Raw genomic sequence first — 15,737 nt, forward strand, 5'->3', positions numbered from 1 at the left:
CAGGAAGCCAGGACTCTAAGTCTGAAAATTCACATGGGGAGAAAACCTCTAAATGTGAAAAAGCTTTTACTAAGAAATCATGCAAAATCTGAGTCACAGAGTTCAGAGTGGGGAAAACCACAAAAATGTAAAAACTGTGGAAAAGTTTTCAACTAGAAGTCAAGACTCACTGCACATCAGAGAATTCATACCAAGAGAAAGACCAAGAAAATAATAAATACAGGAAAACCTTCAATTGTAGATCAGAGCTCATTGTTCTCTAAGAGTTAATATAGGAGAAAAACCCTATCAAAGCACTAATGTGGAAAAGCTATCAGTAAGAAAACACACCTCATTGTACATCAGGAAACCCACACAGGAGTGAAGCTGTATGAAATAATGAATTTTGGTAAGCATCCAGAAATATATGAAATGTCATAGTTCACACTGTGGAGAATTCCTAGGAATGCAACAAATGTGAGGAAGGAGAATCTGTACACCAAAAATGTTATTCTGAGGAGAAGCCCTATTAAAGAATGCAGAAACACCTAGTCCCAATGTCAAAATGGATTATGCAGAGACTCTGTCTAAGGAAGAGTCTCCATGTTGTATGAAGTGTTGTTGATCTTCAAAATCAGTTCCAGACATTATATACTAGAGAATTCATACTGATAAATAAAAAGAGTCAATTTAACAAATTTAAATTCTACCCCAGGGAAATAAAATTCCATTAACTTAAACTGAACTTGTTAAAAAAAGATTACTGAAAAATGCATTTGAAGTCCAAGCATCTTCCTTCCCATGCCTCATGCTTGCCTTTCAAAGGGGATCTCCCCAGGAAATATTGGAAGAGAACTGTTTTGATGTTCATCCTAAGTTATCCACTTGGAATTAATCTTCGCCATGGACACAACTCTCTCTGTCACTGTTCCCAACCTAGAACTTGTGAACACCATCCCTTACAGGAATCAGAGGAGGGCAAACACCACCCTTGCTAATTTATTCTCACACCCCTACCACCACACAAGTGTATCTTATTTTCTTAAAGTTCAGGGTTCATTTAAGGGAATACACATGGGAAAGGAAAAAAAAAGCAGTTCTCTAAGTGTGACATCCCCCAGATCCCAGGAGAAAAGATCTCGAGGAAAAGACCCTGCCACAAATAATCTCATGGGAGCATCCCAGTTCTCTCTGCTCATTCCCCTGTCCTGTGCAGGCCCATCGTCTCTCACAGGGCTCTCACCCAAGGCTTGATCCCTCTGTACCAGTAAAATATTTACCCAAGCCCAAGTTACTCAGTCCAAAATACAGACCCACAGAGCTCTTGTGGAAACTGCTCCTCCCTGACTCCAACCCTGAATTTCATTCTGGGGTCTACATATTCTCACATGCTGCCCAATCCCCAAATTCTGGTGGTTGATCAAGGGGTGGAAATCCACTCACACTGGGCCAAGCCCAGGGCTTCATCATGATCTCTGAACTTCAGACCAGTGAGTATAAGTTTAGTCCCTCTCCAGAGTAGGATTCTCTCAGTGGCTGTTTCCCACCATGAGTAGAAAGTCTGGTCTGCAGCAAGGAAGTATGAAGCCATCATGCACAGAAAAACAGAAAAATGTGTCATTTGGGTCCAGGCCAGCTCCATCCTGGTGGCTGTGGCCTTTGTGGACTCCCCACCCTGATTGCTCACTGCAGATCTGGACTCTTCACAGCTTCCACCATGAAGCGCGGGAAAGAAAAGAACAGAGGACGGGGAGCAATTGTCCCATTCATCCCCTACTTGCTACTTGGGGGCCTCTGTGCCTTCGCCCTTGGGTGGGGCTGCCACTGTGGAGGTTGTCTTGAGGCTCCGTTTCCGCTTCTGCACGTTCTGCTCCGGGTGGAACAGGATGACGTAGGTTTTGGGTACATAGAGCATGCCGAGGGACACCGACGCACTCAGGCTTAAGGACACAGTCAGTGTGGTGGTTTGGATGTAGATCTAAGCCACGGAGGAAGGGACCAGGTGGGACTCAGCCCAGGTCTCTCCCGCCCTCCAACCCCACACAGCCTGGAGGTGAGTCTATTTCAGTCAAGTGACTGGGGATGAGCACTCAATAAAGGAGAGCAGTGTAAGCAAAGGCCCCGTGGCATGAAGAATTGGTAGTCACTGTATGGCTCTGGTATAGGCAGGAAGAAGGGTAAATGACACAGGACTGAGTGGACAAGTGATCAAGGGAAGTGAGAGGTTCACTCACAGAGAGCAACACCTGGGGAAATGGTCCATATGCCTAAAAAGTGCTAGAGAATGTTAATGAATGAATGAACATGTTTTCAAATGTACAAATGAGTGGATGAACCAAACCTGAATAAAGGAGCAAGTAGGCAAACAAAGGGAAGACGGAGGTGAATAAACAAATGCTCCACTGTACACATGAATAAATGACTGTCAAACAAATAGACCGACAGATGAATGGATTGGCAGATATAAAGTATATGAAAAGATAATTGAATAAAATAAAGTTAATTGATGGTTGGAAGAAGAATGGATGAAAAAAATGAATGAATGAACAATGGAAAGGGGACCGAGAGAACAACTGGAGGGAGACTGGAAAGACAAATGAGTACATGAATTAATTAGCCAACCAAGCAAGCATTCATATGGGTGGCCCAGCTCTTGGAATAATCGAGCCCTTCCATGGACAGGCAGGAAACAAACGAGGTCATGAAACTGATGGGGGACCCGGATTACCTTTTCAGCTGACTGGGCAGTGCCAAAGAAGATAGGCACAAAAGCCAGCCAGATGATGCAGGTGGTGTACATGGTGAAGCCAATGGGCTTGGCCTCATTGAAGGTCTCAGGCACGCCACGGGCCTTGATGGCATACACCGTGCATGTGACCATGAGCAAGAGGCTGTAGCCCAGGCAGCCGACGAGGGACAGATCTGACATGTCACACTTGAGCACCCCTCTGGCCTGCTCTGGTTCCACCGTCCGCTGCTCTTCGTAGTCAATCACACTGTGTGGGGGCTGGGCCCCCATCCAGGCCATCACTCCCACCACCTGCAGGAGCCAACATGGTATCAAGGACACACCCAGCCTCACCCTCGACTGAGATCTCTGGCAGGTTAGGGTCGCTTTTAGGCTCCTGGCCTATTGAAACAGCATGAAATTCTGGCCATCTATGGAATTGGATGCTTCATTCCACATAGTATCATTAGACCCTGTGCCTCTTTTTTTTTTTTTTTTGTAGTATGCGGGCCTCTCACTGTTGTGGTCTCTCCCGTTGTGGAGCACAGGCTCCGGACGTGCAGGCTCAGCGGCCATGGCTCACGGGCCCAGCCACTCTGTGGCATGTGGGATCTTCGCGGACCGGGGCACGAACCCATGTCCCCTGCATCGGCAGGCAGACTCTCAACCACTGCACCACCAGGGAACCCCAGACCCTGTGCCTCTTATCCAAGTTACCCAGTGACTGGGCAGCAGGAACTCCCTTTATGGAAACAGATTCTCTGCTTGGGGGAAATTCATCAGATTCTCTTTGCCCTAGGAGCCAAATTATGGAAGAGCATGTTCACTTTATGAAAATAATTTCACTGTTTTACAGAAAAATAACTGGATGCTTGCACTCCCCACTTTACTGATCCATTTTCCTTCAAGGATGAAGCAGGAGGAAACAGCTGCTCCTAAATGAGTTCTTCTAGTTACAGAAATAGTAGCGCCCTATCTCCTGAGACTTTTTTTTTTTTTTTTTTTTTTAACATAGAGGCCAAAATAGAAGAGGGACTCTGATTTTTTTCTTTCTTTTTTTTTTTTTGCCGTACGCGGGCCTCTCACTGTTGTGGCCTCTCCCGTTGCAGAGCACAGGCTCCGGACGCGCAGGCTCAGCGGCCATGGCTCACGGGCGCAGCCACTCCGCGGCATGTGGGATCTTCCTGGACCGGGGCACGAACCCGTGTCCCTTGCATCGGCAGGCGAACCCTCAACCACTGCGCCACCAGGGAAGCCCGGGACTCTGATTTTTAAGGTGGAGGTCAGTGCCCGTACCCCCCAGTCCCTACCCCGTCTGCCCACCCGGTCACTCTGGGAGCCCAAGGACCCACCTGCACGGAGGTGAAGCTGAAGGTGATGACCAGCTGCGAAGTGGGGCTGATGAAGGGCGGGGGCGTGACCGAGCGCTTCCCTTGCTCAAAGATGCGGTAGATGCGGTTGGTCTTGGTAAGCAAGGCAGAGTAGCTGAGGGTGGTTCCCAGGCCGAGGAAGAGCCTGCGGGCAGCGCAGACAGCCGCCCCGGGCTCAGCCACCATGAGGAAGGTGACCGTGTAGATGAGGAAGATGCCAGTGAGGAGGACGTAACTGAGCTCGCGGCCAGAGGCCCGGACGATGGGCGTGTTGTTGTGCCTCACGAAGGTGGCCACCACTGTGGTGGTGGCCATGATGCCCAGCACGGCCAAGAGGAGGGGCGGGGCCGCCCAGGGCGAGGACCAGGACAGGCGGACCACTGGCGTGGGGCGGCAGCCCGTGTGGTTGTGCGTGGGCCTCATGTCCCCGGGGCAGGCCTCGCAAGTGAACTCGTCCACCTGGAAGCGGTACCCGTCGCAGGCCTCACAGTGCCAACAGCAGGGGACGCCCTTCACCATCTTTTTCCGCTCTCCCGGCCCACAGGGGAGGCTGCACTGAGACTCGGGCACCTCTCGGGGGTCTCCCGACCACTGCAGGGCTTCCACCTGGGACACAGGGGACACCAGGACCTGTGACTCCCGCCTCCAGGAAGGTGGGTCCGCCTCCCGGTGCCCAGAGCTCATCCTGTGCCACTCACATCCAGCCTGAGGGTCTCCGCCCACTGGCCCACAGCCTGGTAGCTGCCACTGCCCGCACTGCCATTGGTCACCTGGTACTGGAAGATGTCGTATCGCCCGGGTGCATCCCCGTTCTCATTGAACATCACAGGGGTTCCTGCGCTGCCTGGAAGGAGAGCCTGTCATCCTCAGCTGGTTCTCGAGCCCATCAAAGGCCCAGCCAGGACAAAGGAAGAGCTTAGCAAGCACATGAAAAGGTGCTCAGCATCACCTATCATCAGGGAAATTCGGATCAAAACCGCAGTGAGATACCACCTCACACCCATTTAGGATAGCCACTGTCAAAACAACAGAAAGTAAGTGTTGGCAAGTGTATGGAGACATTGAAACCCTATACTTCACTGGTGGGAATGCAAAATGATGCAGTCACTGTGGAAAACAATATGGTGGTTCCTCAAGAAATTAAACAGAATTACCACACAATCCAGCAATTCCTTTTCTAGCTATATACCCCAAATAATGGAAAGCAGGGACTCAAAGAGATATTTGTACACTTATGTTCACAGCAGCATTATTCACAGTAGCTAAAATGCGGAAGAAACACAAGTGTCCATCAACAGATGAACGGATACGTAAACTGTGGTCTATACATACAATGGAATATTATTCAGCCTTAAAAAGGAAGGAAATTCTGACACATTCTACAACATGGATGAACCTTGAGAACACTATGATAAGTGAAATACGCCACTCACAAAAGGACAAATACTGTGTGATTCCACTCATATGAGGTACTTAGAGCAGTCAAATTCATAGACAAAATGTAGAATGCTGGGGGAGGGGGAAATGGGGAGTTAGTGTGTAATGAGTACAGAGTTTCGGTTCTGCACAATGAAAAGAGTTCTAGAGATTGACTGCACAACAATGTACACCACTAAACTGTACACTTAAAAATGGTTAAGATACTAAATATTACGCTATGTGCATGTTACCACAATTTAGAAAGAAATAAGAAAGAGCTTAACTGCGCAGGCGAGAGGATGAGTTCAGACTTGCAAAGGTACTGATTTGAACAATCAGCGCACTTTATTTCTTTTAGAAGTTTGTTCTACCAGCTTGCAGAGCTGTTCTGGAGTGCTATTAAGTCATGCTCTTTATTTATTTATTTATAACTTTTTGGCCATCGGCATGAGGGATCTTAGTTCCCTGACCAGGGATCGAACCTGTGTCCCCTACAGTGGAAGCAGAGAGTCTTAACCACTGGACTGCCAGGGAAATCCCTAAGTCATGCTCTTTAACAGAGAGCTTGACAGAGAAAAGGTGCTCAACATTTGGTGGAAGAAGAGAGTTCTTAATTTACTAAAGGGTAGTAATTGAACACAATGTGAAGTCCCCCCAGCAAACCATAAGCACGGCTGAGTCCATCTGGGCCTTTTCAGAAACCCTTATTCTGAGCCCTGACCATGTGCCAGGCCCTCCACTCATATTGGGGGGACACAGACTCATGCCTTGTGCTCAGGCAGCACAGGGCCTGGCTGGGGAGGCATTCGGAAGCCTGAGACTCGGAGTGGACTGCCTGTCCACTGTGTAAGCAGTGCCTTTGCACAGTCCGCACTGTGCCCCATGCGCGCCCTCAGAGACCAGACAACTCCAAACTCCGTGCAATGGAGAGGAGAGCTGTGTGTGACCCTCTGAGGGATCCAGGCAGCGGGGGTCACAGAGAAGTTCCCCAACACCTGGAATTTGCAGTCTGAGGCAGGAGGTACTGAAGCCTGGAGAAGGAGGCGTGTTAAAAACTGTTCCCCCAAACTTGGCTCGAGCCTCCAGCTCTCAGGCCCAGATGCTCCCACTATACTCTTCTGCTCTCCCATTCCTTCCATCCTGAGTCGTCCCAGGTCCTGAGAACTCCATCCCAGCAGGCTTCCCCTCATTCACGTAGGGGCTCTGGCTCCCACTCACCATTGAAACGTACAGCTCGAATATACTGCAGCAGCGTCCGCCCATCGGTGGGCTCCATTGCCGGGCACAGGCCTGTGTGCCCGGGACAGAGAGCCTGGTGCATGCTGTGCAGGGCGTGGGCAATGGCGTACACAGCATCGATCACAAACTGCACCTTCCCTTCCTGCTCGTAGGCAGAGTCCTGGCCGATGCGTTCCTCACCTGTCCTAGGGATGCCCAGAGGAAGTGTGCCTGGCTCCCAGATGCCCAACCTGGCCCCCCACCTTCTCCCTCACCACCCTCGCCACCCTGGGCAGCTCTCACCTGTGCATTTGCGGGTGGAATCGTCTGACTGGGTACCTGAGCTGGTCAGTTTGCAGTTAAAATTCTCTTCCCAGAACTCAGCAAACCAGATGTTCCGGCGGTTGTTCTCCAGGGAGCGAGTCATGAAGTACTGGTCAAATCCTGAGAGACAGGGAAGGAGGGAGGGGGCTGGCAACAGTCTGAGCCAGCCACAGCTCACTACTTGTGTCCCTTCACCGCTTGCTCACTTTGCAGCTGGGGATACCCATGTGATCAATTTCTGGCCTGGCCAGTGAGTTCAAAGCCATCTAGGGACTCCACGGTAAATTTGCACCCTGATACAAGCTCAGAGCCTCACCACATGAGAGAATTTTTTTGCTGCCTTTTCTTTCCTGGTTAGGATGCTGCTTTGAAGATGTAATGGGTAGAGCTTCAGCAGCCACTTTGTGAATAAAACACCACAATCAAGAAGGCACATGGGACTTCCCTGGTGGCGCAGTGGTTAAGAATCTGCCTGCCAGTGCAGGGAACACGAGTTTGAGCCCTGGTCCAGGAAGATCCCACATGCCATGGAGCAACTAAGCCCGTGTGCCACAAATACTGAGCCTGAGCTCTAGAGCCTGCGAGTCACAACTACTGAGCCCACGTGCCACAACTACTGAAGCCCACAGGCCTAGAGCCTGTGCTCCTCAACAAGAGAAGCCACTGCAATGGGAGGCCCGTGCACTGCAACGAAGAGTAGCCCCCGCTCACCACAACTAGAGAAAGCCCGCGCACAGTAACAAAGACCGACTGCAGCCAAAAATAAATAAATTCATTAAAAAAAACAAAAACAAAAACAGGTTGACTTTTAAAAAATAGAAGGCATATGGCAACTACAGAGGATGGTGGAACAGAAGGGGAGACAGAGCTCAGGGCTCTGAGAACATCATTGACTCACTGCCCTAAGCATGAAGTTGCCCCTACTTTGAAAACTCTTGCCTTGTAATGAAATGCCTTTATTGCTAAAGCCACTCTCAGTCTAGTCTGTTGCCTGCAACTGAATGCATTCTAAGGGAAAGAAAGAGTGTAAGGGTGGGTATACACCTCCAAAAGGCTGGGAGCCCCTGCGAGTCAGGGCTCAGCATTTACAAGGGTCTGTGCTTCATAAAATAGCCCTGAAGTGCCTCATCAAAGCATGTTCAGTTTAGCCTTTGGGGAAATGAGCAATCCTAGTGTAAAGTGGCCATCTTTCCTGCATTCTTCCAGATATTCACAGGCGGGAAGGTGGAGGAGGGGTGGAGAGGAAGTTCTCATTAATTGATCAACAGGACAGTATGACCCACATCCTTGGTTTCTATCCCTCCCACAGTCACCCTCAAATTAGTGTGCCTTTGGCAGAATCAGGAATACAGGCATTGAATTAACACAAAACTAAACAAACAAACAAAACCTAACAATTCTATGCTTTACCCTGTAGAGTGGGATGTGCATTTCCTCACTTGCCAATTCATTCAAACACTGCTTGGAGGGATGTGTTCACAGAATCTCAGAATTCTAGAATCTGGGAATCCTAGAAGGGACCCTGGATCATAGTACAATTTTATAGAAGGGGAAAATGAGCACCCCCAAGAGGGGATCATGGGGAAGGATAAATATGGGTGGGAGATGCAGTGGGGAAGGGCGTTCCCCCACTCACCATCAATAGAGGCCCTTTTGGGCAGGATGGTGATGGCTCCCACGGCCACATCCTCCAGGTTCAAGATGGGTGAGATCTTGGCTCCCCAGCTGTCTGAGCCAACCCACAGGAAGTAGCTGGTCAGGTTGGCCTGGCGTGCAGCCTCCAGGACCCTCCTGGTAAGGATAGGGTAGGGGTGAGTGAGGGCTGGAGAACCTCCTCCAACTTAACTCTGGTCACTTTCCATTCTTCTCTCTCCATCTACCCCATTCTGCATCACTCATCAGACCCTTTGTTTATCAGGAAAAGTAGGACGTAGGGAGTTTAGGACACTTGCCCTGGGTTTCTCAGGTAGTAAAGTGTCCAGCCAGGCTCTGACCCCAGGCCTGCCCTCTTGTTCTGTGCACCATAGTCCACTGCATGTTGCCTTTAAGAAGGGCCTACCTTCTCTTGCTGGGGCTCAGGCCGGGGTCCATGGCCTTCTGCTGATACGCTCCTACCCCTGGGAGTCCTTCCCTGACAGCTCATTTTCTGCACTTACATGCGCCCACCAGTCTCTCCCCCACTGTTAATTATAGAAACAGGCATATATTCTTGTGTTTCCCTGGCTAGGTTTGGAGCATCTTCACCCAGACCAGGCCTGGTTCATTTCTGGGGGCACCGGACAGAGACGTGGCAGTGGAAAAGGTATGTGGGGGCAGGAAGGTAAGGGGAGGTGAGAAAGAGGGAAAGGAGGATGTACATGGCTGGGATATGTGAGAAGAGGCGGCAGGGTGTTCAAGGAGAGTCTCTGAAGAACACGGTGATTGAACATGCCATCTGTCCTACCTGATGTCATCCTCGTTGGCAAAGATGATGATGCCCCGGGCATTTGGTGTCTCCATGAGTCTCCTGATCACCTTATTGAATTCTCCTGGCTTTGGTTCCCTGGGAATCTTGATGGACTGGGCAATACAGACACCCCCTGGGTGTCGGAGATGCCAAAGTCAGCTGCGGTTCCACCCATTCAGCCACCAGGGCCACCACCACTCATGACTGTGGCAGGGGCTGAGTCTTCCAAAGGACCCCCACAGGGGGCACCATCCCGGCTCCCCATCATGAACCCAGTGCCCCACCTCACTGCTTATGCCCTGTCCAACGGACCCTCTGTAGGCTCCTTCATGCCTCAGACCCCCCTGCCCCAAGCTCACCAGCCTCTCGGGAGATCTGCACAAAGGCGTCAACCCCACTCTCGCCATAGTTGCCCTCAGAGGCCAGCGTGGACACGTAGTTCCATCCCAATGCCCGCACGATGTCCACCATGGCCTGGGCCTGGTAGGAGTCAGGTGGCACCACGCGGGAGAAGAAGTCATAGCGTGTGGAGTCGCTAAGCTCAGGGGCCGTGGAGGCGTAGCTGATCTGGGGTATCTGGAGTGGGGAAGGACACCAGGGTTGTGGATGGAGGGTCAGTGACCCTAAGGAGGGAGGGCAATGAGGACCCAGGACAGGGACGTTTGGGGTTACAGTGCTGGGGGCGAGCTGGCACAGCCACATAGAGAGGCCAGGAGGGACAGAGCAGGCAGGAGAGCTGGGGAGGGGTTATTTGATTGAAGGCTGTGTCTGGACTAATGGAGGGGCCTGTCTGGAACTGGGTTTATCTGTGTGCATTAGAGTGATTAATAGCAGAGATTACAGCTGAGCTGATCCAGGAGAAGGAGTGGGGGCAGTAAGTGTGAAAGCAGAGTGGAGAATGGTGGCTGGGGAGGCTGGGAAGCGGGCGGCTAGCAGAGAAGAGGTTGTATCCCTCACGTTAAAGAAAAACGAGCAAAAAAAGAAAAGAAGAAGAAAGAAAGAAAACAACAAAAAACACACATAAAAGGGAGTAGGTGGGAGCTGGTATGAAGGTCAGAGAGGGGGAGGTTCTGGATGAAGCGGGCTGGAGCTGGTCTAGGGAAGACAGAGATGTTTGAAGCTGAAACAGAAAGGAAGGGTGGAGTGTGAAGACATTGTGGAAAGGAGAGCGGAAGAGAGAGAAGGAAAGATGCAAGGAGGAAGGGGGAAGAGAGAGACAGGGAGATGAAAAGAGAAAATCAAGAAGAAAGACAAAGAGGGAAAATGAGAGAAAACGAGGCAGAGAAACGCTCATGGGCTACAGTGCAATTAATGGACGACGTAGTTACCCTGGGCACTCTAGACGCTTTAATCTTCCGAACAACCTTCCCAGACAGGCTTGCGTCTGGCCCAGGGGACAAGGTTTCTTTGCGAACTAGAGTGATTTTCGCAAGGAGACCAGACCTCAGCCACGCCCAGGGCAAGGACGAGGGAGAGAAGCTGCAACCCGGGCGCTCCCCCGGGCCCTCACCGCAAACAGGCGCAACACGTTGGCGACCATGATGGAGACGGAGCTGGCCGAGGCGCCCACGACAGCCACCACGCGCTCAGGGGGCGCGGCGCGCACCGGGGGGACGCCGCCTGGGCAGCGCACGGCTGCCTCGTCGCCGTCGCCGCGGCCGCGGATCAGCGCCTGCACGAAGCTCAGCGCCTGCTCCAGCGCGTAAGTGTCCCGCGAGCAGGTGTCGAGCAGCCGCGCGCCCAGGCGCACCCCGGGCAGCAGCTCGGGGTCGGCGTTCACGCGGTCCAGCGCGTACAGCATGGCCTCGAGCCTGTGCACGCCCTGCTCCTTCTTCAACGGCCCACACGCTCTGCCCGCCGCGCCCCGCGCGTGCACCGGGAACAGGCCGCCCAGCGTGAGGCCGCCCGCCAGGCGCACCGAGCCAGCGGCGCCCGCCACGCCCGCCTGCGCCAGCGGCAGCAGCAGCGGCAGCAGCGCCAGGATCCCGGCCATCGGCTCGGGGGCTGCGGGAGGAAGACGGGGTGGGGACGGGAACAGAACGGGATAACGCTCTGAGCGCCCGGCAGAGGAAGGACCCGGGTCGGCGGAAAGGCGAGTGAGCCCCAAGCCTTGGGGAGAGGGGAGGCGCGCAGTATATAAATATTTGCCGAGCCAGCTGGAGAAGTTATGAAGCATCAACTCGGCCAGCCTTCCCAGGCCACCTGGCTTTCACACCCTCTGAACATCATCACCTGGGCCCCCCTGCCCGACCACTGGCTCCAGTCCTACCCCTGCCCTCCCCGACAGCCCTGGGCCGCTCTTACAGGGTGTCCACCCCCAGCGCACACCCAGGCCCCCTCTGTAGCCACACTCACCTGCGCCAGCCGCTGTCGGTTCAGGGCGGGACAGTGACAGATGCCGAGGGCCCTGAGGGAGAGAGGATTTAAGGATTCTGGGGAAGGGATGAGAGGCCGCCCTGAGGGCGGAGACCCGTCCTGAGCAAGGCGTGTGCGCAGGACTGGCTCTCTCCACATCTCCTTTCCCTCCCTTTCCTACTCCCTGGGTCTGTTTCTTTCCTGTCTTTGGATATGTGTCTGACATACACACTCTGTCCTTTTCTGTCTTCTGGTCTCTCCTGTTTCTCATCTCTGTCTCCGGCTTTCTCTACCCACCCCTCTCCCTTCTCTCTGTCTTTCTTCTCTTTCTGTCTCAGTCTCATTCTATCTCTCTCAGTGTCCCTTTCTCTCATTGTCTCTCTCTCTGTCTCTTATCCGTTTTCTGTTACTCTTCCTCTCTTCTGGCCACCAGTGTCTTGGCTCAGGCTGCTTAAGGCACTTCCCAGGTTTCTCCTTGCAAATCCCTGCAATAAACCCATGAGTGGAGTGAGAAAGGAACACGGGCTGAGCAAACAGGATTGCGCCTGAACAAGAGGAGGGAGAACAGGGCTGTGCTGGAAGAAGGCAGGAGCAAGCAGACCTTTAATGGTAGCACACACACAACCCTACAAAGAAGAGACTTCTACCATCAGGCCCATTTTGCAGTTGGGGAAGTAGAGACCTCAAGAAGTTAAGTGACTCACCCAAGGTCACACAGTGGACATGTGTCAGCATCAGGATTTGTACTCAGGTTGGTGTGAATAGAGCAGCCCTCACTGCCTTTGATGGAGGGAGGGGACAGGGCAGGCTTGCCCTGCAGTTCCCACCCCTGCCTCTTGCATCTGATGATGGAACCCTAAGGAGCTGCTCTTCTTGCAGTTCATAAAGCCTTCCTGGCTCTGGGGTCTGAAGCAGTGACACACCGTGTGAGGTTCTTGGTACCTGAGTTTCCTCATCTCAGGTTTTGGGCCAAGGTGATGGACACTTTTACCACCATCCCCATCTGAGGCCCTGGATTTGCCTTTCTGACACCGAGAGCAAAGTGCATCCTGGAGACAGGTGGTGCGCTCCGAGCCCCAGGGATTAGCAAGTTCGAGCTAAGGCGGGCTGAGCTGGCTTGGGCTCCATTAGAGAGGGTGGATTAGGGTGGCCACAGGGATTTGGGCAAAGCTGGCAGAGGGAGGAAGCAAAAGCTATGCCACCCTTCTGCCTTCCCTCACCACATCCAAGGGCCCTGATTGTCTCTGTTTTCAGAGCTGTCCAGGTACCTGTCCCTGGCAGTGTTGGGAGGTCCAGCTTGGCCTTCACCCATTTTACCAGTTGGGAAGGATGGGGCACTTGGCTGGTGCTAGGCTCCAAGCTTGATGTTGCAGAAGTCTGTACAAACTGGGCATTTGAGGTAGTAGGTCCCTGCCGCTGGGCTCACACAGCCCCCCACAGCCCTCCCCTGCTCAGGACAGGTTAGACAGGGCCACAGCTGACTTCACAAAACAGGTTCCTGACTTACAGGATGAGAGCATCTCACTGGTTCCCTGAGTGTAGGATCGACTACCAGGGAGCTGGGGCAGTAGCCCTCACAGTGGTACAGGAAGGAGGTGAGTGTCTGACCAGAGTGCGGGAGGTGGAAGGGGAGAGAAGTAGGTGAGTTCCAGGCAAGGGGAAAAACCAGCTCTGAGGATGAAGAGGGGGGCATCATGGCTGGGGCACCTGGGAGGAGGGAGTAGCCACCCGTGAGCATGTGCGGACCAGGACCAGGGCAGAGCAGGTCAGAGGAGGGCAGAAACCAAGACTTTGGTTTTGGACACAGGAAAGCCAAGAATTTCATTTGAGATTTGAGAGGTTAGGTCAAGCTCCTGGTTAGATTCAGTAAAGGGGGAAATTTAATATGGCAGATTCCACAGTTTATAAATTTCAGTTCCATGTTTTGAGTACCAGTGTCTAGACTCCATAATGTTCTCTTCTGGGGCTTATAGGAAGTGTTGAGAGTAGTAATTAAATAATTACAATGAGTGTTAAAAGCTTACACTTACTGTATGAAATATATATATATAAATCTTAATTCTCACAACACTCTCTGTGAAGTTGGTGTCAGTATCATCCCCATATTACAGATGAGAAAACTGAGGTACTGAGGAGCACAGAGAGGTAAGGAACTAATTTACCCAGGATTGCACAAACGTTAAGTAACGGAGTTGGGATAGTGAAGCCAAGTCAGGCTGACTCTGAGCTAGGCTATTACTCACTAGGCTATACAGATGACATCAGTGCATATACATCTTTCTAACTATACATTTCTATTTGCACCTCCCACCACACTCCTGCTTGTTGTAGATGTAATCTTGGCAGAAAGGGAAGAGAGTGTTACAGAAATGACAATTTGTTTATTTTGAACATGTGGTTTTTTGGTTCCTGGGGAATTCCAACTCTGGAATTCCTTTGGAAGCAAGAGTCTCTCACCACATATATTTTGATAGAGCTGCCATAACAAAGTACCACAGATCTGGTGGCTTAAACAACAGATGTTTATTGTCTTACGGTTCTGGAACCTGGAAATCTGAAGTCAAGGTGTCAGCAGGGTTGGTTCCTTCTGGAGGCTGTGAGGGAAGAATCTGTTCCAGGCCTCTCTTCTTGGCTTGTCTTCTCCCTGTGTCTCCACACTGTTTCCCTCTGTACATCCAAATCCACTTCTTATAAAGACACCAATCATATGGGAACAGGGCCCACCCTAAAGACCTCATTTCACCTTGGTTACCTCTGTAACAACTCTATCTCCAAATAAGGTCACATTCTGAGGTACCGGAGGTTAGGACTGGAGGTTAGGACTTCAACATATGAATTTGGGTGCTGAGGGGCAGGGGGTGACACACACAGATCAGCCCATAACACCTCGAAAAACTTTGCAAATGAGCTTTCTCCCTAGTCTGCCAGCCCTTTGCTTTGGGACAATAATAACTGATAACATGAGTTGTGAGGTGAGTAGAGGCAGCTTGAGCCAAGGATTTGACACTGTGGACTCAGTAATATTACTCAGGTGTGAAATATACTTGAGAAACTGTTCATTTTAAGGGAACTATTTGCTAAATAGCATGGTATTCATTGGGAGATACTGCCTAATTATTGTTGTTGTTGTTGTTTATGATGGAAAACCTTTAACCAGAGTATACATTTTCTTCAAAATTAGAGAAATCAAATTGAGGAAAGCCATAGAATGAATCTCAGGGAAGTTATCCCTGATATAGTGTAGAACAGCAGTCAGAAAAAAGTTTTTTTAATTAATGGAACTTAGATTTAATGGAATTTTCTCCATAATACACGGTGTCAAGGTATGATGATCACAGCAAAACACTTTTTTTTAAAGGGCCATATGGTAGGCTGAATAATGCACCCCCCCACCTCAATCTGTCCAAGTCCTAATCCCCGGGACCTGTGAATGTTACCTTATATGGCAAAGAGGACTTTGCAGATGTGATTAAATTAAGGATTTGTGATGGAGAGATGATCCTTGATTATCCTGGTGGGCCCCATGTATGCATAAGGGTCCTTATAAGAGAGAAGGTGATGTGAATATGGAAGCAGAGAGAGATTTGAAGATCCTAAATGCTGGCTTTGAAGATGCAGAAAAGAGCCACAAGCTGAGGAATACAGCCCTAAAACCTGGAACAGACGAGGAAATGGTTTGCCCCCTAGAATCTCCTGAGGGAGCACAGTTCTGCTGACACCTTGATTTTGACCCAGTGATATTGATTTTACAACTTTGTAGGAGGATAAATCTGTGTTGTTTTAAATAACTAAGTTTGTGGCAATTTGTTGCAGCAGCAATAGAAAACTAATGCAGTCTAGGTAGTAAATATTTTAGGCTTTGCACACCATACAGTTTCTATCATAAGTATTCAACTCT

At 50.9% G+C, this 15,737-nt stretch overlaps 1 protein-coding gene across 1 annotated transcript; it reads right to left on the bottom strand.

Moving 5' to 3' along the window:
- Positions 1 to 1,759: 1,759 nt before the first annotated feature.
- Positions 1,760 to 11,660, bottom strand: GRM6 (glutamate metabotropic receptor 6). Its single transcript, XM_007454816.1, has 10 exons — positions 10,995 to 11,660; positions 9,844 to 10,060; positions 9,482 to 9,617; positions 8,675 to 8,829; positions 7,018 to 7,158; positions 6,715 to 6,915; positions 4,776 to 4,921; positions 4,060 to 4,683; positions 2,708 to 3,019; positions 1,760 to 1,957 (listed from the first exon to the last, which is right to left on the bottom strand). Exons 1-10 carry the CDS (start codon positions 11,658 to 11,660, stop codon positions 1,760 to 1,762), a joined length of 2,796 nt encoding a protein of 931 aa, XP_007454878.1.
- Positions 11,661 to 15,737: the final 4,077 nt, after the last annotated feature.

This window comes from Lipotes vexillifer, unplaced genomic scaffold (genome assembly GCF_000442215.2).
Source record: "Lipotes vexillifer unplaced genomic scaffold, Lipotes_vexillifer_v1.1 scaffold2091, whole genome shotgun sequence".
Lineage (NCBI taxonomy): Eukaryota > Metazoa > Chordata > Mammalia > Artiodactyla > Lipotidae > Lipotes > Lipotes vexillifer.